The 19,749-nt window shown below is 54.4% G+C and overlaps 3 protein-coding genes across 14 annotated transcripts; 2 read left to right on the plus strand and 1 right to left on the minus strand.

The window, feature by feature from the left end:
• The first annotated feature begins 1,032 nt into the window (after positions 1 to 1,032).
• On the plus strand, positions 1,033 to 3,529 carry C23H6orf47 (chromosome 23 C6orf47 homolog). The gene has a single exon (XM_055405919.2). The coding sequence runs from the start codon at positions 1,897 to 1,899 to the stop codon at positions 2,788 to 2,790; it is 894 nt and encodes a 297-aa protein (XP_055261894.2). The 5' UTR covers positions 1,033 to 1,896; the 3' UTR covers positions 2,791 to 3,529.
• Positions 3,530 to 3,653: 124 nt separating this feature from the next.
• Positions 3,654 to 7,779, minus strand: APOM (apolipoprotein M). Of its 3 annotated transcripts, XM_055405920.2 has the most exons (7): positions 7,327 to 7,779; positions 5,569 to 5,616; positions 5,032 to 5,186; positions 4,674 to 4,747; positions 4,479 to 4,577; positions 4,184 to 4,282; positions 3,654 to 3,796 (listed from the first exon to the last, which is right to left on the minus strand). In XM_055405920.2, exons 1-7 carry the CDS (start codon positions 7,504 to 7,506, stop codon positions 3,771 to 3,773), a joined length of 681 nt encoding a protein of 226 aa, XP_055261895.2. In that variant the 5' UTR covers positions 7,507 to 7,779; the 3' UTR covers positions 3,654 to 3,770. The 3 variants fall into 3 exon arrangements, with proteins under 3 accessions (XP_055261895.2, XP_055261896.2, XP_088687437.1); XM_055405921.2 differs by lacking the exon at positions 7,327 to 7,779 and having other exon boundaries at positions 5,569 to 7,317; XM_088831311.1 differs by lacking the exons at positions 5,569 to 5,616; positions 7,327 to 7,779 and adding an exon at positions 5,857 to 7,314.
• A 44-nt stretch (positions 7,780 to 7,823) lies between these two features.
• Positions 7,824 to 19,106, plus strand: BAG6 (BAG cochaperone 6). 10 transcript variants are annotated; one of them, XM_055405901.2, is made up of 26 exons: positions 7,824 to 8,066; positions 8,724 to 8,844; positions 9,860 to 9,977; positions 10,090 to 10,286; positions 10,526 to 10,579; positions 10,744 to 10,818; positions 11,367 to 11,605; positions 12,127 to 12,256; positions 12,870 to 13,067; positions 13,278 to 13,530; positions 13,882 to 13,959; positions 14,071 to 14,178; positions 14,301 to 14,413; positions 14,527 to 14,614; positions 14,770 to 15,053; positions 15,774 to 16,071; positions 16,220 to 16,389; positions 16,576 to 16,629; positions 16,757 to 16,859; positions 16,950 to 17,074; positions 17,240 to 17,386; positions 17,488 to 17,547; positions 17,656 to 17,799; positions 17,883 to 17,990; positions 18,485 to 18,631; positions 18,925 to 19,106. In XM_055405901.2, exons 2-26 carry the CDS (start codon positions 8,737 to 8,739, stop codon positions 19,018 to 19,020), a joined length of 3,495 nt encoding a protein of 1,164 aa, XP_055261876.2. In that variant the 5' UTR covers positions 7,824 to 8,066; positions 8,724 to 8,736; the 3' UTR covers positions 19,021 to 19,106. The 10 variants fall into 10 exon arrangements, with proteins under 10 accessions (XP_055261876.2, XP_055261879.2, XP_055261877.2 ...); XM_055405909.2 differs by having other exon boundaries at positions 7,924 to 8,089; XM_055405910.2 differs by lacking the exon at positions 7,824 to 8,066 and adding an exon at positions 8,101 to 8,249.
• Positions 19,107 to 19,749: the final 643 nt, after the last annotated feature.

Consider the following 19,749-nt stretch of genomic DNA (forward strand, 5'->3'; position numbering starts at 1 on the left):
TTAGCAGCAGCATGCGAGTCTATGCAGGGCTTCCCTGGTGGCTCAGATGGTAAAGAGCCTGCCAGCAATTCAGGAGACCCAGGTTTGATCCCTGGGTTGGAAGATCCCCTCAAGAAGGAAATGGCAACCCAATCCAGTGTTCTTGCCTGGAGAACCCCATGTACAGAGAAATCTGGTGGGCTACGTTCATGGGGTCGCAAAGAGTCAGGCATGATTGAGTGACTAACACTTTGATGCAAGTCTGACCTCCCCGAGAAAGCACCCTCTGTCCATTGCGGCCAATTCAATCACTGATTTCACAAGTTTGTATACTATGTGCTATGAATGGGAATGAGACATGCCCAATCTTCAGGTTGCTCACACCTGTAGGAGACAAGATGTTATAAAAAGAATGCATGGGGACAGGGGAAGTCAGGAAAGGCTCAGATATGATAATGGGTGGGGTCTTGCAGGAAGAGGGCAGTGTGATAGGAAGACCAAAATTGATGAAGCCTGTAGGCTGTTAGCTGAGCTGGAACCAGAACTCTGGCCTCCCAAATCTACACTTTAAGCCAAGGTTCTTCATTTTGATACCTGAAAACTCCTAAGGGCAGGAAGCACATCCTGTTTGTGTCTTTCCCACACTTCCTGTCCCGTTCCTCCTGCTCATACCAGGTGCCAGGCACATGAAGTGCCCACTGTTGTCAAATCCAAGAGGTAAAAATCTGTGCATGGAGGAGCAAGGAAGGGCTACTCAAGTCCCAAGCCTCCTCTCAGCTTTCTCTTCTGGAACTAGGAGTGGAGCGGGATGCAGGGAAGAACTCAAGGGAACTAAAGGGGGCGGGTGAGCTTAAGGGGATACTGGCGGTCGGGGGTCTCTAGGAGACGAAAATGGAAGGCTGGGTTTATATTCGCGCCTTCGGCTCCTTTGACCTCCGCTGTGCGCCCCTCGGTACGCCGGGTGCGCACTGCTGGCGCGCACAGGCAGCTCGGGCCGGGAGCGGGGTTGGGGGGCGGTCGATCGACAGGGTCCGCCCCGCGAGCTGGGGCTCCGCCTCCTCCTGTCCTCTAGTCCCGGTGCGGCTGCTTCCGGGCTCTGCGGCTCCGGGCGGCTTCGGGAGGCCGAGGCCCCGACGCTGGGCCCGGGAGGGGCTGCATCGCCTGGACGCCTGGACGCCAGGCTCCCCAGGCAGGCGCGCGCTTTGCTTCGCTCCCGGGATCTCCCAGGACATCTCCGGCCTGACCTTGCGAAGACTGAATCTCAGCTGCGGGCTGGGGTGCCAGTGGGGCCACTTTATAGGATTCACAGCCCTCTGAATCAAAGCAGGAATGTTGCTGGCTGGAGTTTGCCGGATACCTCACCCCCAACTCACTTAACAGGAGACTTCTTTCTGAGCTGCCTTAGGGCAGCAGTTAGGACTCTCCTGGTCGGTCGGGAACACCTAGGATCCGAGGCCACCTTCCTTCCTTCCTTTTTGGATGGAGAACCGCCTCCCCAGTTTCTGGGGCACCTTGGGGCGTGGCCTTGGTGAGTGAAACCTGGGGTGCTGCCTGCTGGGAAAGAAACTTGGAAAACAGGGAGGACACTGTGACGGTGTTCCAGGCTTTGTCAAATCCGTAGACTTTTGGAATCTTGTGTGTGTGTAGTGGGGTGGTGGTGAATGGATTTGAATGTGCCTCTCTTTACCTTAAAACTGAAACGGAAACAAGCCGCTGCCTTCCACACTTCAGGCTGCATGACCATCCTGGGAAGAGAGCCACTCCTGAGTTCAGAGTAGGACTCTCCAAGCAGATACCTGTTCTTCTGAAGCTGAACACACTCTGGTTTCTGAGGAAATCCTCAGTCCCCCCACCCTAGAGCCTAAGCTGTGCCAGCAAGCAGCCCCAGAGTTGGGGGGCTCATTGCACATCCCAGCCATGTTCCTCCGACGCCTTGGTAGCTGGCTCCCTCGCCCCTGGGGCCGCTGGAAGTCGACGAGGCCTGACCTGCCCACCCCAGAACCTAGACGGATGGACAGCTCCTCTGAGAATTCAGGGAGTGACTGGGACAGTGCCCCAGAAACCATGGGAGATCTGGGGTCTCCCAAGACCCAGGACTCAGGTGCACAGAGGCGCTTTGGGGCTGCTCCAGAACCGAGCAGGGAGGCCCAAGTTGAGCAACTGGGGTACGAAAGAATGGATTCTCTCAAGTGGGAGAAGACTGCCTCCAGCACCCAAGAGTCTGGGAGACTGGAGGCTGGGGAGACCATTCCCAAACTAGGACAGGATCCTGTGGACTCAGGTGGCACCAGGAAACCTGGAGGGTCCCCTGAAGAGGAATTGAGTCCCTCAGTGGCTGAAGCCCCAGTGGAGAAGCCTGGCCGGCGTCAGAAGCTGCTGGGCTGGTTGCGGGGGGATACAGGTGGGGGAGCAGGGGCTCCCCACCAGTATCTGGGGGACCCAGAGGAGTGTCTGCAGATCTCCACCAACCTGACCCTGCACCTGCTGGAGCTGCTGGCCTCAGCCCTGCTGGGGCTCTGCTCAAGGCCTTTGCGGGCAGCCTTGGACGCGCTGGGCCTGCGTGGACCGCTGGGCCTCTGGCTGCATGGGCTGCTGTCCTTTCTGGCTGCTCTGCATGGACTCCATGCCGTGCTGAGCCTACTGACCGCTCACCCTCTGCACTTTGCCTGCCTCTTTGGTCTTTTACAGGCCCTGGTGCTGGCTGTCAGCCTCCGGGAGCCCAGTGGGGATGAGGAGGCCACTGATTTGGAGGGCGAGAAGTTGGGGAGGGAGGGGGAGGAGCAGAGGGGAGACCCAGGCAAGGGGCTGTGACCAAGGGGTATGGTGTGACTCAGGGTCCTACCCTCAGTGGGGTGGGAGCAAGGATAAAGACAGTGTGGGAGGTATGATCCAAATTGTTAGCACAGGGACCTCAGGGATGGGGCAGAAACCCCAGCATATGAGGGCACAGAGCCCCCTCCACATACAGGAGGGCTGTTTAGGGTGTCTGTTTATGGACAGTGGGGGCCTCGCCCTTGAATTCACCAGCTGTTGTTAATTTTTGCTTTTACATTTTTCCCACTTTGTTTTTTTCTTTCACCTCCACTTTTTAAAAGCAAAAAAAAAAAAAAAAAATGTGTGGTGGTGAGAATAAAGACTGAAGGGTCCTCTCTACCTTTTAAAACTCTCCAGGGGTGGAGAAAACCAGTCAGGACAGACCTCTGGGTGGGGTAAAAGGGTGGTTGAGAGACTCAGGGGATCCCTTGGATCCTGGGATCTGCACCATTTGGGGAAGAGCAGCACTCCTAAGTGGGTGGGTTAGGGGGTCTGGATGGGGTTCCCAGAGGTGATGGGGAGCCTGAAGGGAGGACCTGAGGATTCCTAGGAGCCAAGGGGAATGGGGCTGGGTGCAGGTAGCGTTGGCAGGACGGCCAGCTCAGAGGGGCTGGCAGCTCACAAGCAGCATGGGGAGCACCGGAGTTTGCAGACCCCACTAGGGGGTTGGGTTTGCTCACTCAGCAATAAATAACTGTGTCACACCAAATCCTAAATATACCACTACGAAGTGAGAGTTACCACTGCTCAGTGTCCTTCCTGATGCCGTCCAATTGGGGGCTGGGGTGGGAGAAGGTCCAGGGGGAGGACTGAAATGAGGGAAGTGGGACTGATGTTGGGAGACAAACCCCCAAATGAGATGAGGATTGAAAAATCATCTTTATTACTTTTGAAAGAGAGTTGGGAGTCTCCAGCTTCTGCCCTCACCATACAAGTTCCTGCTGTATCTATCTGGGGGGCACAGGTGAAGCCACAGATCAGTTACTGGACAGCTCGCAGGCATCTGGTGGGAGGAGAGAGAAGAAGATGGACAGGAGGAAGACCCAGGGAGAGAGGCAAGGTTGATGGCGATGGGATGAGGTAGAATGCAGTCTCATGCCCCCATGTCAGAGAAGGGGTCTCTGAGGTCTTTTTTTTCCCTGCAGACCTCTGGCCCTCTGCCCCCTGTCTGACCTTCTGCCCCTTTTATCCACTGCAATAGCCCAGAGTCCATCCTGGCTCCCTCTGGTATCCTCAGTCTATGACACAAATGGAAGTGTCAACATAGCCAGTATGATGATGTCAACCTTTGGCCATGCCCCCTGGTGACATCACTTGAGTCCCTTTCATCCAGCTCTCACACAAGACTTGGTGAGTCCTAGTTGTCTTCCGTAAGACTTGACTCTCTCACCTTGATTCCTGGGGGTCAGTAAGAAGGCCTTAAAGTCCAGGCAGGAGGTCAGGGACTGGAATTCCTCCACACACTTCTCAGGAGGATGGGGTGAGCGATCTGGAAAGGGAGGGCCAGGCTCCTCAAAGCCCCTGCTTCTCAGCACGGCCCCTGGTGAGGACCTCAGGGAAGCAGCCAGCCCTTCCTGGGATGATGTCACAGGACCCAGAGAAAGGGACTCTATTGCCTCCTCCCAACCCCCATCTGCCCTCCTCCCCTCATTTCCCCCCAGATCTTGCCTGGCCTCCCCACTCACTGTAGAGGAGGAAGCGCTGGTAACCCTGGCCTGACTCTTTCAGCATGATTCCACCTGGGCATGCACTGGAGAAGAGCTTGGTCTTCATGTCAGGGCGGCCTGTCAGGGTTGGGGGGGGGAAATGTGAGCACAGAGATTCAGAAGCAAGCAAGCAAGCCCAGGGGGCCTAAGGAGTGAGGGCTGGAGAAAACCAACCTTCGGTTCTGAGATCTGTGCTCCCGTCAGACAGATGGTAGATCCATTTCCGGGGCACACAAAGCCCATTTTTCCTGCAGAAGTGGTGGTGGCAAGGAGGAGAAACTGAGTGACACCTCAACCACTCAGTACCAGCCTCTATTCCATCTTACTCTTTCGGGAAGCCTGGGTCCCCTTGGGTTCCAATTTCGAAGGGATGGTTAGGTTCATCTCTCTTCGGAGGGAAACTAACAAAGCTATTGAACTCAAGCGGGCCAAGAATAATGGGTATGCCAAAGAGCCCAGCTCTTTGTGGGCAGGTGCTCACACTTTAGGCAGAGACCGCACCTACTGGTGCCTCTGTCTCCTCACCACTCACGTGCGGATGGTTGCTCGAAGCTGGAGCTGCATGGGGGCAGAGCCCACAGCCATGTTGAAGACAATGTTGTCTACAGGGTCAAAAGTCGCCAACTCCTCCTCGGTGGGAGCTGCCCCTGCGATAAAGTACCACTGGCCCAGGTAGAGCTCTGGGAACTGGAGAGACAATGAAGGGAGCAGAAGAAGGTGGGTCTCACTACAGAATTCAACCTCTTCATCAGTCAGAATGACAATACTTAGGGATGAGGGTGTTGGCTGCCTTTCTCCAGCTAAAGACTGGATCCTTGATAAGACAGTCATTAAATGACTTTTCCTCTTTGCTCCTCTTCAGTAAACCCCACCCTCTGGTTCTACATGTCTTCATATTGATGGCCATAGTACTCATATATGTATATTTTACTTACTGCTTTCATCATCACAACCCTCACACCCTTTCTTCCTTCCAGTGTGGCTTTCTGGTCATGCTGGGCCTCTTACCCTAGTCCATCAGAGCCCCCCCACCCCCAGTTCAGCAACTTCCCACATGCTCAGTGCATACCTCTTTCCCATCCACTCCTTCAGTTGTCAGTTGAGTGTGCTCAGGGCACTGGTAGATGGAGTTAAGGAGAATGCCATAGAGGTAGAGAAGAGCTGCCCAAATGTGGTGGAACATCTTCAGGCAGGAGGGAGCTGGTGCTCTGCGTGGAGTGGCTGGTGCCTTAACTGCTCTCCCCAACTCGCTGCTCAGTATAGTCTGCTTCCAGCCCCCTTGCCTCGACCCTTGACCCTTTCACCCGCTAATGAGTAACTTCAATCTTGTTTTCCAACCCAGCCATGGATTACTTACAGTGTTTGGGACTTCCTCCCCCTCTTCGAAATACAACCACTCCACAGTACATCCTGGCACGTCCAGGGTCTCCCAGGAGTTAAGACAGCTGAGACCTCCAGGTGATCTTTCAAACCCTATCTGAGCTGGGATATCTGCTGTGCTGTGCAGCACTGAGCAGAGACGGATTGATTCTACCACTCACTCACTGAGCAAACTGTTTTTGAGTTCCAGTTGTTTGTCAGGAACTGGCTAAGCCCTGAGAACATAAAAGTAAGACATAGTCCCTGGCCTTGAACAAGTCAGTCTAAGAAGAACTAACTGTGTAAACAAATCACTGCAATACCACCTGGTAAGTGCTTTACAACAGGTATGTACCAGGTGCTGAAGTATGTGGATGGGAGGCTAACTCTCTGAAGTTGTTCATTGGAGAAACTATGTACACCCTCCAGGAAAGTCTGCTGACACACGAGTTCATTCGCTTAATGTTTATTACTGCAAGAAGCTACAGAATCTAGTGGGTAAAGAATGTAGACAGTGGTGTCAAGCAGGGTGGGTCCAGACCCTTACTTTGGACAATTTTATTAATCTTGCCTGTTTTCTCATGTATAAAATGAGCATATCATCAACCTCATAGGATTAAAAGAGCTAAGGCATATAAAGCACTTAGCAAAGGCCTGCACGGTAAGTCCAAAGTAAATATTCCTTATAATTAATAGTAATGTTTGTAAAGCACTTATTAGTCTCTCGTGGGTATTACGTTCTCCTCTCAATAGGAGGTAGGCAAAGAATTGTCAAGAGGCAGTCATTGGGTAGTGCCAAGAAGGTGGGACTTCCTTTATGGATTATTTATAACCCACAGGCTGCCATAAAGATTTGTTCTGAGAGGTGAGGCTTGCTCTGGGCTTACGATTTAGCTAAAAGAATAAAATTTGGGTGATGAATAGCTGAGGGTTCATTATATTTTTTATAACAAAAAACTAGAATGCTAGCTATTGGGGCAGTAAAATAGAAGTGTTTGACCCACGGGAGTCTGGTAGGCCTGGATTTGTCAGTTCTGCCACTTACATTCACCTATAAAAAGGATGTAATAGTTGAAAGGCTATTAAATGTATGTGAAACCCTCAGCAAACTGGTTGGCACCAACTAAGGGTTCACTATACAGATGCTTATTAAACCTTTTAGTACTGGGACTTAAGTTTAAGCTACAAATCCCAGAAAGGACAGGCACCGGAGGCAGGTACACCGGCAGCAACGGGTTTGGCTGGAGGAGTGGCAGCACTGCGGAGACCAGGCCCTTGCCCGAGGGGCGGGGGGAGAAGAGGGCAGAGGGACGGTAACTCTACCGGACCTTCCGCCTGTAGAAGCCCTTAGGCGGTCCTCTGAATCCCCCAGGGTCAGAGTCTTGTGTTTCATTCCAGTCCGACCCCATTTGTTTCCAATTCCCAAACTGGGAGTCGTCCTTTTTAAGACAAAAGTCCTGAAAGGTACTAAATCCTTGGCTTCTCCAAAACATGGCGTGTCCCCTCGGCCACACACCGCCGGGGAAGAACATGGCGCCACAAAACGCCCACCGGGCAAAACCGAGGTCAGGCTCAACGACGCCACCGCACGTAAATCAGCTCGAGAACCACCCCAACCGCCTATAGAAAGGGTGACTTCCGGAGGCATCGAAGGAGTGGCTCAGCGAGGACGATGGTAAGAGAAGACAGAATTCTAGGTGGCCTGGACAGTGCCGCCTCAAATTCTCTGCCGACCAGGACTTCAGCATAGATTAGCGAGGCACAATCCCCAGTCTCCAGACTCCAAGATCCACACAACTGCTCAAAGCCTCTCTCGAGGCAGTCGAAGAGTCCCATCTCGTAGTGTTTTTTTCAGGCATTTATAGCGGCCACCACAACCCCCTATTGCTTAAGCGCGCGCAGGGGAGAACTGAACAGCGCCAGCTGGGGTGGGGAGGTGCCCAAGTGTGCACGCATGCGTAGTAGGTCGCACGCAGGCGCAGTACGGTCCCCCAGGCGACGGCGGTGGCGGCGGCTCTTCGGGGTGCTCGGCTCCCTCCCATCTAGGCCGGCCCCGGCCGTCTCGCCCCCAGGAACTCACTATTGGGGGCCGCGGACTTTCTGGAAGAGCCCCAAGAACGTAAAGCTTGGGGACCTGGGGGGAGCCGGAAGTACCGCCCCGCGATCCCCAAATACTATCGGGGAAACGGAAGTGGCCGTCGGTGGCAGGTTGGGGGAGACCGGAAGTGACGGTACCGTGGGGAAGTCGGGGGCGGAGCTGGGTGGTAGGGGGTGTGTGTGTGTGTGTTTGGAGTGTGTGTATGTGTTTGGAGTGTGTTGGTTGTGCCGATCTGCTAGAGCACCGAGGGTACGTGGAAGAGGGAGACAGTCAGCTCGCCGATCTGGCCCCCCGTGAGTGTTCGTCATTTCGGGTCTCTAGTGACTTAAGCGTGTTCGATGGGCGTGGCGTGGCGCGCGTGCGCGAAACCACTTTCTCCGCAGAGTCTGGCGCGACCCTCGCTCTCTGGTTGTTCCCGGGGTTTGCCGACTTCTCGAGCCCTTGTCCTACCGCGACCGGTGATGACACCGGTCTCGTGTTTCCTTCCTTCCCGTCTTCCTAGCGCTGCTGGCCCTCCCTTACTGTGATTGGCGTCGTTGAGCCCCTCCCACCTGCAGCCCTCCGGCTCCCTGTGCCGTCCATCTCTTACCCTTTGTGTTTCTCTTGTGCCCCGGAATCAGAAGGGGGATGGGGGCGGGTGTGAGTGTGTGTGCTTGTGTGGGAGAAACTCTTTAGGTATGGGGCGGAGTCTCGGACAGGGGAGGCTTCCGGGTATGTAAAAATCTGCTCTAGGCGACAGCGGGCCTCCTCATAACATTCTTCCTTAGAGAGCTGTCGGCCATGGAGCCCAGTGATAGTACCAGTACCACTATGGAGGAACCTGACAGCCTGGAGGTGCTGGTGAAGACCCTGGACTCTCAGACCCGGACCTTTATTGTGGGGGCCCAGGTGAGACCCCAGTACTTCTGGGAGACACCCATTAACTCTTCCTCTTACAGGTTCTTTGTACTGAGAGAAGAGCCTGATACTATGGTTTTCAAATTTTCTCTCATTGATTCTTTTGTTCATGTTGTAGCCAGAACATTTTCTGATGTTTCCTCTTTGGCTTTTGTTGGGTGAGGTAGATTTTCTTTGCCTTCCTCCGCCTCGATAAAACTCAATACAGAGGGAAAGAAGGAAGGAGGAATCTGTAGGCCAGCATGATAGATGAGCCCCAGCCCAAAGGGACAGATGTGGCTCCTGCCTTTGGGAAGGCAAACAGAACACTAGGACCTAAAGTAGAAGAGTGTCTTAAAAACTGATGAGGTCTATGCTGTGTTTTTAAAGGATAGAAGTCATATCCCATAATGTTCATGATGTAGGTAGATCCTTAAGAGACAAAATCGTAAGGAGGTTGATCCATAGTTTTAAATACATTGTTAGTCTCATTGTTAATGAGACTGTGTAGGCTTTTGTGATTAGGTGTTTGTAAACAGCTGGGTACTTCTCACAAGTCAGTTCTCTAGTTAGGAAAAATATTTTTCTGATTTTGCCCCTTTTTCTTCTTGCTTGAGTCTGCCTTCCTTAACCTGATTTTCCACCACATCTTCTTTGTTATTGCTTTTATCTTTGAGATTACAGTGTTGTATCATTTTGTGTTTGGGGAGGAGTCACCGGTATCTCTAGGCACACACATTCCTTTTGGAGCCAGGCAGAGAAGGAGAGAAGAGAATGTCAGTTGGTGTTTCTGCTCTTCAGCCCTGTAGTTTTCTCCTGGGCCTATAACCAGAAGTTCTTAGGTTTATTGTATGTGTTTTGACAAGTGTTGCCTTAGTTCAGGGCTTTGCTCAATAATTACCTCACAATTAAGACAGATAGGTAGTGATTTTAGGATGGGATGGTTTTTACCCCTTACAAGTCCCTCTTTAGTCCTTCTTTTTTCTTCCATTCCGTGATTCCTTGTCATGTTTCTTCTTCCCTACAGATGAATGTAAAGGAGTTTAAGGAGCATATTGCTGCTTCTGTTAGCATCCCATCTGAGAAACAAAGGCTTATCTATCAGGGACGAGTTCTGCAGGATGATAAGAAGCTCCGAGAATACAGTAAGGGGTGGGGGAGGTGGAGCAGAGCTTGAGGCTGCTGCCCAGAGTGGTGGGCTGAGGCCCTGGGTTTACCTGGTCATCTAATGCTTTGGTGTGTACCTTTTTTCTGCAGATGTTGGGGGAAAGGTTATTCACCTTGTGGAAAGGGCTCCTCCTCAGACTCAGCTCCCTTCTGGAGCATCTTCTGGAACAGGGTCCACCTCAGCCACCCATGGTGGGGGACCCCCGCCTGGTACTCGGGGGCCTGGGGCCTCTGTTCATGACCGGAATGCCAACAGCTATGTCATGGTTGGAACCTTCAATCTTCCCGTAAGCTTGTGTTCCTCATGGGAGGGTGTTTGTGGGGGTAGTTTTGGTTGTGGTAGCAGCCAAGAGTTCATAAGAGAGGTGTCTCAGTCTTTAGATGGGCTTTGCTGGGCTCTCTGGTCTGGTAACGGCCTCTGTCTTTGAGGAGCTAGAGGGGTCAGGCTCCAGAGAGAATCAGTTGGAAGTGTGGGGGCCTTAGTATTTGGCTTCTCCCAGAGCAACTTCCCTTACCCTTTCCCCAGAGTGACGGCTCTGCTGTGGATGTTCACATCAACATGGAACAGGCCCCGATTCAGGTATCACGGGGCCTGGGAGGGTCAAGGAAGGGGATCTGGGAGAAGGAGGCCACGAAGTGGGGGGTGGGTCTGGCTGAGGAGATGGGGCTGGGTCCTGGTTTAGTAGGTAATGGAGCTCGTGGCTTTATCTCCAGCCTGCCCTGATTTTCCCTCTCTCATTGTAGAGTGAACCCCGAGTGCGGCTGGTGATGGCTCAGCATATGATCAGGGATATACAGACCTTACTCTCCCGGATGGAGGTGAGTGGGCAAGGCTGGCCACTGTCTGCCTGTCTCACTCCATCCTCCCTACCCCTTTTGTCTCAGCCTAGGGATGAGGGCATGACTGGTCACATCCACTGGGTTCTCCCCTCTTAATCTAATCTCTTCTTTGCAGTGTTTGTACTTTTGGGCAGAAAAAGTATTTCTTTTGGGGCTGTCCTGTCCCTGCTGATTCTCTTTGCAATTAAAGAAGGATTCCTTGCCTTCCTGTTCCTTGGTTATCATATTTGATGCTGGGATGGCCTAGCTTCATTAGTTTGTATTTGCAGCCAGTGTCCTTTCCTTCTTTTCTCTTGGGGGTTAGGAAACCGCAATCCCTAGTTTTTGTTAATAGTTTATTTGTAAGTATCATAGGTGTTTGTCACACATCTAATTTGTGTAAGTTGTAGGGATCAAAGATTCAGATGCGGAGCCCTGCCTTCAGGGAGCCTAGTTAGTGCCCCTTCTCCAATCAGTCTGCTCTGACCTGAGTAATCTGCTGCAATCTCATGTTGCCTTTATTGTCCTGACTCTTTCCCCCACTTCAGTGCCGAGGCGGGGCCCAAGCCCAGCATAGTCAGCCACCACCCCAGACGCCAACGGTGGCCCCAGAGCCGGTGGCCTTGACCTCCCAAACATCAGAACCGGTTGAAAGTGAAGTGCCTCCTCGGGAGCCCATGGAGGCGGAAGAAGTGGAGGAGCGTGCCCCTGCCCAGAGCCCGGAGCTCACCCCTTCTGGCCCAGCCCCAGCGGGCCCAGCATCTGCCCCAGAGACAAATGCACCCAAGTGAGAGAGGGAGGGCGCCTTTTGGGGTGGGGGTAGGTTGGGGATTCTAAGTGAAGTGTGAGGATGCAGGAAAAGGTCTGATGAGAGACAAGATTGTTCAGAGGTGGTGCTTGTGGAGTTAGTGCTGAGGGGCCGGGAGGGGCTCTGGAGTAGGTAAATGAGATTGAGACTGGCCGCTGAGCCAGAGGCAGTGCGCTCCTTCTGGTCAGGAAATCCACATGGTGCTCCCGGAGGTGGCAAGATTCTCTCCCCTGAGTACTGAGAGGCCCCGTCTGGTATTTAAGAGTTAGTGTTTTGCCGTTGTAGGTACAGGATTGTGTGGTGGGAAGGGTGAAAGCAGTTTGTCTTTCCCTGTCCATCTTCCCCCCTGGAAGAGGTTAAAGAACAGAAACTCTGCTAGTTCCAGGAGGGTGGGGGGATTGGGCTGGGGCTCTGGGAGGCCAGGGAGAGGTGGGGTTCGGGTGGCAAGGGCAGGAATCTGAGGAAAGCCTTGGCTCACGGCCGCTTTTGGTTGCCCACAGCCACCCTTCGCCTGTGGAGTATGTTGAGGTGCTTCAGGAGCTGCAGCGGCTTGAGAGCCGCCTCCAGCCCTTCCTGCAGCGCTACTATGAGGTTTTGGGCGCCGCTGCCACCACGGACTACAACAACAACGTGAGCCCACCTACCCCCTCTCCTCCAGCACCCCCAGATGGAGCGGGGTGAGATGTAGATCACTTCCCTCTGCCCCGCACCCCAGAAGTCATCTTCTCCAGAGTAGTTTCTCTTTAGATTAGGAAAGAAGTGATTTTTTCCTCCCTGACAGGGAAGCGGGATCTTTTCCTCCTTGACATCTTTATGGTGTTCACTGCCTTGCACTTTCATGATCCCCTAAATGAGTTACTTAGGAAGTTTATAAAGTAAGGGAGATTAGCAGGAGATAACTTACTGATTCACTGTAGGATTTATTATCAAAGGAAGCTATTTGTGTGTATAAAATAGAGCTTACTTGCAAAGATTTGGTGTATACAGAAGCTTCAGAGGATGTCCCTACAGACATAGTGCTCACCTGCTCAGTCGTGTCTAACTCTTTGCCACCCTGTGGCCTGTAGCTTGTCAGGCTCCTCCGTCCATGGGATTTTCCAGGCAAGAATACTGGAGTGGGTTGCCATTTCCTTCTTCAGAAGACATAGAGGATGTGATAATCTCAAGAAGGCATTACTTTTTAACAAGGTGGATGCTAGCCTGATGCTTTCTGCCTTTCTGTGTTTGGCCCCGGGGAGTACAGCAGGAGGGCCGTGAGGAGGACCAGCGCTTGATCAACTTGGTGGGGGAGAGCCTGCGGCTGCTGGGCAACACCTTCGTGGCGCTGTCCGACCTGCGCTGCAATCTGGCCTGCGCGCCCCCTCGCCATCTGCACGTGGTCCGGCCCATGTCTCACTACACCACCCCCATGGTGCTCCAGCAGGCGGCCATCCCCATCCAGGTGGATCAGGCGAGCCTGGACGTGGGTGGATGGGGGGCTGTTGATGGAGTGAGCCATCATAGCTGTTGGGCTCCCAGGAGGCTGGGAGGGGAGCAGACTTGGGAAACATGGTGACCCAGGATGGAGGAGACTCTAGAAGTGTATCACGGGGTGCTCTGGGTTAGGCTCTTGTGTTTTTCTCACGTCTGCCCTATCGTCTTTGTCGTCCAGATCAATGTGGGGACCACTGTGACCATGACGGGGAATGGGACACGGCCCCCCCCAACTCCAAGTGCGGAGGCGCCTCCCGTTGGTGCTGGGCAGGCCTCGTCCCTGGCCCCCTCTTCTGCCGCCGTTGAGTCTTCGAATGAGGGGGCTTCCCCGCCAGGGCCGGCTCCCCCACCGACCACCAGCCACCCGAGGGTCATCCGGATTTCCCACCAGAGCGTGGAACCCGTGGTCATGATGCATATGAACATCCAAGGTGAGCTGGGAACAGCCATGGCAGAGTAGAGCAGTGCAGGGGGTGCTCTGGGGTTGGTGCTGAGATGTGGGGGCACCAGGGTGGGAGAGGAGAGGCCAAGGCTGATGGCGGTGGCCGAGGGAGCAGAGCACAGGCCCTTTAAGTTGGCGTGTGTGAGGAGGGGCAGGAAGAACGGCTTGTCCTCAGAGAGTTGTGTGCGTGGTGAAGGGAGCGTCTCCTCCCCATCTGGATGGAGCGAAAGGCCATTTTTCTGGTCAGGGGAGTGGAGGCCTGAAGCACGCTGATGTCGGGAGGAGCCAGTTAGGCCTTGGCCCTGCCTGTCTCAGAGCCACTGTCTGTCTCCTTGTCCAGATTCTGGCACACAGCCTGGTGGAGTTCCGAGTGCTCCCACTGGCCCCCTAGGACCCCCTGGTCATGGCCAGACCCTGGGTAAGAGTGAGGGCATCAGAGCTGGCCGAGCGCTGGGTAGAGAAGGGGTAGGGCCGAGTGGGTGGGTTGAAGGGGGTCCAGGGTCAAGGTTACATCAGACCCGCCCCCCAGGCTCCACCCTCATCCAGCTGCCCTCCCCGCCCCCTGAGTTCATGCACGCCGTCGCCCACCAGATGACTCATGAGGCCATGGTGGCAGCTGTTGCCTCCGCGGCCGCAGGTAACGACCTGAAAGGGGAGGCCTGGAGGTGGGGGGCCCTGTCCACGGTGGTGGGTGTCGTCTGCTGGCCTGCTCGGACTGGGCCCTCAGCCCTCTTGGTCTCTCCCCTCTGCTGCCCACAGGACAGCAGGTGCCAGGCTTCCCGACAGCTCCCACCCGGCTGGTGATTGCCCGGCCCACCCCTCCACAGGCTCGGCCTTCCCATCCTGGGGGGCCCCCGGTCTCGGGGGCTCTGGTGAGTAGGGTAGGGGTGTGGGAGTCCCATCGGGGAAGAGAGTGGGGAGAAACTCCTGTGGCGGGGCATGGAGAGGCCAAGTCTGAAAGCCTGCCCTTGTCCTCTCCCCTCAGCCGGGCGCTGGTTTGGGTACCAACGCCTCTTTAGCCCAGATGGTGAGCGGCCTCGTGGGGCAGCTTCTTATGCAGCCTGTCCTTGTGGGTGAGTCCGTGTCCTTCCCTGCCTCAGATGGAAGTGGTTTCCCAGTTCTCTCCACATTCCTTTGTTCTTGCTTTCCTACTGGGGAGACCAGAATGGAGATGTTGTGGGATCTTGTTTCCCTTGAGCTTTCAGCTGTCTCCTTTTGGTCTCTGTAGCTCAGGGCGCCCCAGGAGTGGCTCCACCTCCAGCCCCTGCCACTGCGTCAGCCAGTTCCGGCACCACCAACACGGCTACCACGGCTGGCCCTGCCCCCGGGGGGCCCGCCCAGCCTCCGCCCCCTCAAGCCTCCGCCTCTGATCTTCAGTTCTCTCAGCTCCTGGGGAACCTGCTGGGGCCTGCTGGGCCAGGAACTGGAGGGCCTGGTGTGGCTTCTCCCACCATTACTGTGGCGATGCCTGGTGTACCCGCTTTTCTCCAGGGCATGACGGACTTCTTGCAGGTGAGTGGCTGGCTGACTCTCTGCTTCAGCCTTCCTCTTCCTGAGCCCAGCCAGGTACTGGGTGTCTTGTTGCCACTGGGAAGGAACTTTGGGAATTGATTGTCTCAGCACCCTCCATTTGGTAGATGAGGAAAACGGGGCTGGGAGAGAGAAGCACAGCAATTGAGTCACTGCTTTCCTGAGCTAACCTGTTCAGAGGGAGCGAGGTAACTGCTCAACCCGACTCAGCTTAGGAGAAGCCACCATGTGTATTCTGCTCTAAGGTGCAAAGACTGGAACGGAGCGCCATACCTTCCAGAGCCCTGTGGATTTGTGCCTCCCCACTGCCATTTTTGGGGCTTCCCTGGTAGCTCAGCTGGTAAAGAGTCTGCCTGCAATGCAGGAGACCCCAGTTCGATTCCTGGGTCAGGAAGATCCCTGGAAGAAGGGATAGGCTACCCACTCCAGTATTCATGAGCTTTGCTGGTGGCTCAGCTGGTAAAGAACCTGCCGGCAATGTGGGAGACCTGGGTTCGATCCCTGGGTTGGGAAGATCCCCTGGAGGAGGGCATGGCAATCCACTCTAGTATTCATGCCTGGAGAATCCCATGGACAGAGGAGCCTGGTGAGCTACAGTCCATATGGTTGCAGTCGAAAACGACTGAGCAGCTAAGCATAATGCCGTTCTGTGTCCTCATTCTGATTTCACTCTCTGTTCTTTATGCCTTCTCTCTCGTGCAGGCAACACAAACAGCTGCTCCCCCTCCTCCGCCACCTCCACCCCCACCACCCCCTCCGGCCCCAGAGCAGCAGACAGCACCACCGCCGGGGTCCCCTTCTGGTGGCAGTGGGAGTCCTGGCAGCGTGGGTCCTGAGAGCCTTCCATTGGAGTTCTTCACCTCAGTGGTGCAGGGTGTGCTGAGCTCACTGCTGGGCTCCCTGGGGGCCCGGGCTGGCAGCAGTGAGAGCATCGCTGCTTTCATACAGCGCCTCAGTGGGTCCAGCAACATCTTTGAGCCTGGGGCTGATGGGGCTCTTGGTGAGCAGATAAGGGTGCCCTGGCCTTCTCTAGGGATGGGGCCACCAGGGGAGAGTGGGTGGCCTTTGTTGATGGTGGGATGAGGCTGATGGGCTAGAGGGCAGGCCAGGTGGTAAAGGCCACTGCTGACCTCAGTCCCTGTCCCTAGGATTCTTCGGGGCCCTGCTCTCTCTTCTGTGCCAGAACTTTTCCATGGTGGATGTGGTGATGCTGCTTCATGGGCATTTCCAGCCCTTGCAGCGGCTCCAGCCCCAGCTGCGGTCTTTCTTCCATCAGCACTACCTGGGTGGCCAGGAGCCCACACCTGGTAACATCCGGGTAAATGAAGACCTTGGGCCCAGAGTTCTCCATCTCACCTTTTGTTCTTTACTTCTGACTTCGTTTACACCTTGCCTAAAGCTGTGACTGCCCCAGCTGAAGTTCTGGGCTTGGTAGGGGAGGAGGGGGACATGTCTTGAGGGGTGGGGTTTTGTTCTAACCTGTACCGTCTCCACCCGCCCGCAGACGGCAACCCATGCATTGATCACGGGGCTTGAAGAGTATGTGCGGGAGAGTTTTGTGAGTATCCCTTTCCCGGCCGCTCCTTTCCTGACTCTGGTCGGTGTGGCCGTTGTTCCAGCTGCTGCTTCCCTGTCGGTCGGTCAGGGTTTCTAATTTCGGGGTCTTTGTGTGTCTTCTCTCTCAGTCTTTGGTGCAAGTTCAGCCAGGGGTGGACATCATCCGAACAAACCTGGAATTTCTCCAAGAGCAGTTTAACAGCATTGCTGCTCATGTGATGCACTGCACAGGTCAGGGGCTGGCTGGGCCAGGGTGAGGGGGCACGTTGGATGTGCGGGGCTGCCAGGTACCAGTATTCTGTCCTTCTGTGTTGCCCACAGACAGTGGATTTGGGGCCCGATTGCTGGAGCTGTGTAACCAGGGCCTGTTTGAATGCTTGGCCCTGAACCTGCACTGCTTGGGGGGACAGCAGATGGAGCTTGCTGCTGTCATCAATGGCCGAATTGTAAGCATTACTCAGCCCCAGTTCCCCAATCTTTTGCTTTTTCTCAGGTTTTCTTTGGTATCCTGCAATTTTCTTTTTTTCCTCCAAACTACCACCCTTTATGCTTTGGTGCTTTTCAAAGGCCAGTTGAGGGTTTTGTGTTTCAAGTCTGCTTTCTTCCCCCAGCGGCGCATGTCTCGTGGAGTGAATCCATCCTTGGTGAGCTGGCTGACCACTATGATGGGACTGAGGCTGCAGGTGGTACTGGAACACATGCCTGTAGGCCCTGATGCCATCCTCAGATACGTTCGCAGGGTTGGGGATCCCCCTCAGGTAAGGGGCCCTCTTGGGCTCTGGGCTTGGGGGACTTGAGGGAACCGGAGAGATCTGAGAGAGGGCCTTTTGCGGTGTTCTCCTTCTTTGCCCCTTCACAGACACTTCCTGAGGAGCCAATGGAAGTTCAGGGATCAGAGAGAACTTCCCCTGAGCCTCAGGTACCAGGGAGAGGTTGAGGAGCCAGCTAACGTGGAGTGGAGGGCTGGGCGGAAGGGCTGGAGGCTGAGAAATCTGAAGCCTGCGTCTTCCCACTGTCTGACTTCCAGCGGGAGAATGCTTCCCCGGCCCCTGGAACAACAGCAGAAGAGGCCATGTCCCGAGGCCCACCTCCTGCTCCTGAGGGGGGCTCCCAAGACGAACAGGATGGAGCTTCCGCTGAGACAGAACCTTGGGCAGCTTCAGTCCCCCCAGTGAGTGTCAGGAGGGGGTTGGTGGGTTAAGGCAGCTGAAGGCTGTGGTGATTGCTACTTTCTCATCGTACTTCCCTCCCCAGGAATGGGTCCCTATTATCCAGCAGGACATTCAGAGCCAGCGGAAAGTGAAACCACAGCCCCCCCTGAGCGATGCCTACCTCAGTGGTATGCCCGCCAAAAGACGCAAGGTTGGTTTGCCTCTTCCCTGAGGATCCCTCTGTGTCCGATTTCCCCTGTTGTGCTTAGAATCAAACTAATTAGAGACAGGAATTCATCCTGGTTTTTACTCCCCTCGTTTAATTGACAAAGAAACCCTTGTGGGACCTTTGCATTGCTGTTTGCCAGCAGTCTTGTCACCCCACAATTGCCCAAACCCCGTTTGACTAGGGCCCATCTTTCTTAAGGCAGGCATCCTCTTGTGGGCTAGCTGAGAATGCTGGATGGCTTGACCCATCCTCTCCCTCTTGCTTTGGAGACCAAGTCCAGCACATTCAGATGCCATTTTTGGCCAGAGCCTGACAAAATTAGGAAGGCGTTTCTGCTGTCAAAGCTACACACGGACTGTCTCCATTCTCTCCGCTAGCATGGAGACTCAGTGGTTGACTCATGCAAAGGGTGAGCTGGGTGGTGGCATTGGATCTGACCTTGATCCTCTTTTCCCTTTCAACCCCCTGTCCCCCAGACGATGCAGGGTGAGGGCCCCCAGCTGCTTCTCTCAGAGGCCGTGAGCCGGGCAGCTAAGGCAGCCGGAGCTCGGCCCCTGACGAGCCCCGAGAGCCTGAGCCGGGACCTGGAGGCACCAGAGGTTCAGGAGAGCTACAGGCAGCAGGTGCCCCCACCTTGAAGCAGCATAGGGATGGTCTAGTGGGAGGGGTTGGGCTAGGGTCCCTCTTCCCTGGATCCCTTCTGAGGTGAACTGGTGAGTCTGGGACTACTACTTGGTTTTAAAATGTTTTTTTCCTGAAGGCATCTGGGAAGGCTCAGTGATGCTATGATTGGGTTCCTGGACAGTGTCCAGCTGGTGGGGGAAATGGTACCTCCTCAGGGATGGCTTATGTGCTTGCTGGGGTTTTAAACGGGACTGCGCCTGTACCACTCCAACCTCCTTTGCTCTTTCTCTAGCTCCGGGCTGACATACAAAAGCGACTGCAGGAAGACCCCAACTACACCCCCCAGCGCTTCCCGAATGCCCACAGGGCCTTTGCTGACGATCCCTAGCTCCATGGCCCTCCATCATCAGGGGACCATTTCCCCGCCCTCTTCCTTCACAGTATTTAAGAAATAAAAAGTCAGATTTTCCTGGCTGTCTGTCTGTAAATTGTCTTCATTGAATAGTCTAAATGCTTTAATCTATGAAGTTGGTTTTATAAACTAATTTCCAGCAACCCAGCTATACTAGACAGCTTTTAACATTTTATCATGAACAGATAAGCAGTATCCTGTTATAAAGTTGACCATTTTAAATAAGGAATACTTTTGTGTAAAAGCAATGAAAGAAACCTGCTCAGGTGCACGCTAGGATAGGGCTCTGAAAACAGTAAAAAACCACCTAATTGCCAAGTAGCTGCAGATCTACGTAAGTCTTGGCTTGACTAGCATGCAATGGTACCAGGGTAACTCGGCCAAGTTTGACTATGGTGGAACTGGCCTACCCAGTTCAAGGAGCCACCTGTCCACCCACTGTTCTGTTTGATCAGAGTCTGTAACTATAAAGACACTTCTGGTTTGCAGACAGGACCGAAGTGACACGTGGCTGTGGGCTGTCCACTATTTCTTTTTAGAAGCAGTCGTCATCCCCCTCCTTTAGCTAGCTTGCTGCTGGACAAACAAAACCTGGCAGAAACCTAGGGCCAAGTCATAACCTTTGCAGCGTCTGCCGAGACCTCTGGAACGCTGGCTCAGGCACATCAAAGGCCTGATGACTCAGAATATCTTGCTGGAGAAGCC

The sequence above is a fragment of the Moschus berezovskii genome, chromosome 23 (assembly GCF_049115385.1).
Source record: "Moschus berezovskii isolate FMDL1 chromosome 23, NW_MosBer_1.0, whole genome shotgun sequence".
Lineage (NCBI taxonomy): Eukaryota > Metazoa > Chordata > Mammalia > Artiodactyla > Moschidae > Moschus > Moschus berezovskii.

Excerpts from the sequence above, each read along its gene's own strand:
- C23H6orf47 (XM_055405919.2), top strand. The coding sequence starts at position 1,897 with ATGTTCCTCCGACGCCTTGGTAGCTGGCTCCCTCGCCCCTGGGGCCGC.
- APOM (XM_055405920.2), bottom strand. The coding sequence starts at position 7,506 with ATGCCTCCGGAAGTCACCCTTTCTATAGGCGGTTGGGGTGGTTCTCGA. Across the intron at positions 4,748-5,031 it reads CTTCGAGCAACCATCCGCAC|GAAAAATGGGCTTTGTGTGC; the intron begins GTGAGTGGTGAG and ends CCACTTCTGCAG. Across the intron at positions 4,283-4,478 it reads CCAGCGCTTCCTCCTCTACA|ATCGCTCACCCCATCCTCCT; the intron begins GTGAGTGGGGAG and ends CTCCCTTTCCAG.
- BAG6 (XM_055405901.2), top strand. The coding sequence starts at position 8,737 with ATGGAGCCCAGTGATAGTACCAGTACCACTATGGAGGAACCTGACAGC. Across the intron at positions 10,287-10,525 it reads TTGGAACCTTCAATCTTCCC|AGTGACGGCTCTGCTGTGGA; the intron begins GTAAGCTTGTGT and ends CCCTTTCCCCAG. Across the intron at positions 16,630-16,756 it reads AGTATGTGCGGGAGAGTTTT|TCTTTGGTGCAAGTTCAGCC; the intron begins GTGAGTATCCCT and ends CTTCTCTCTCAG.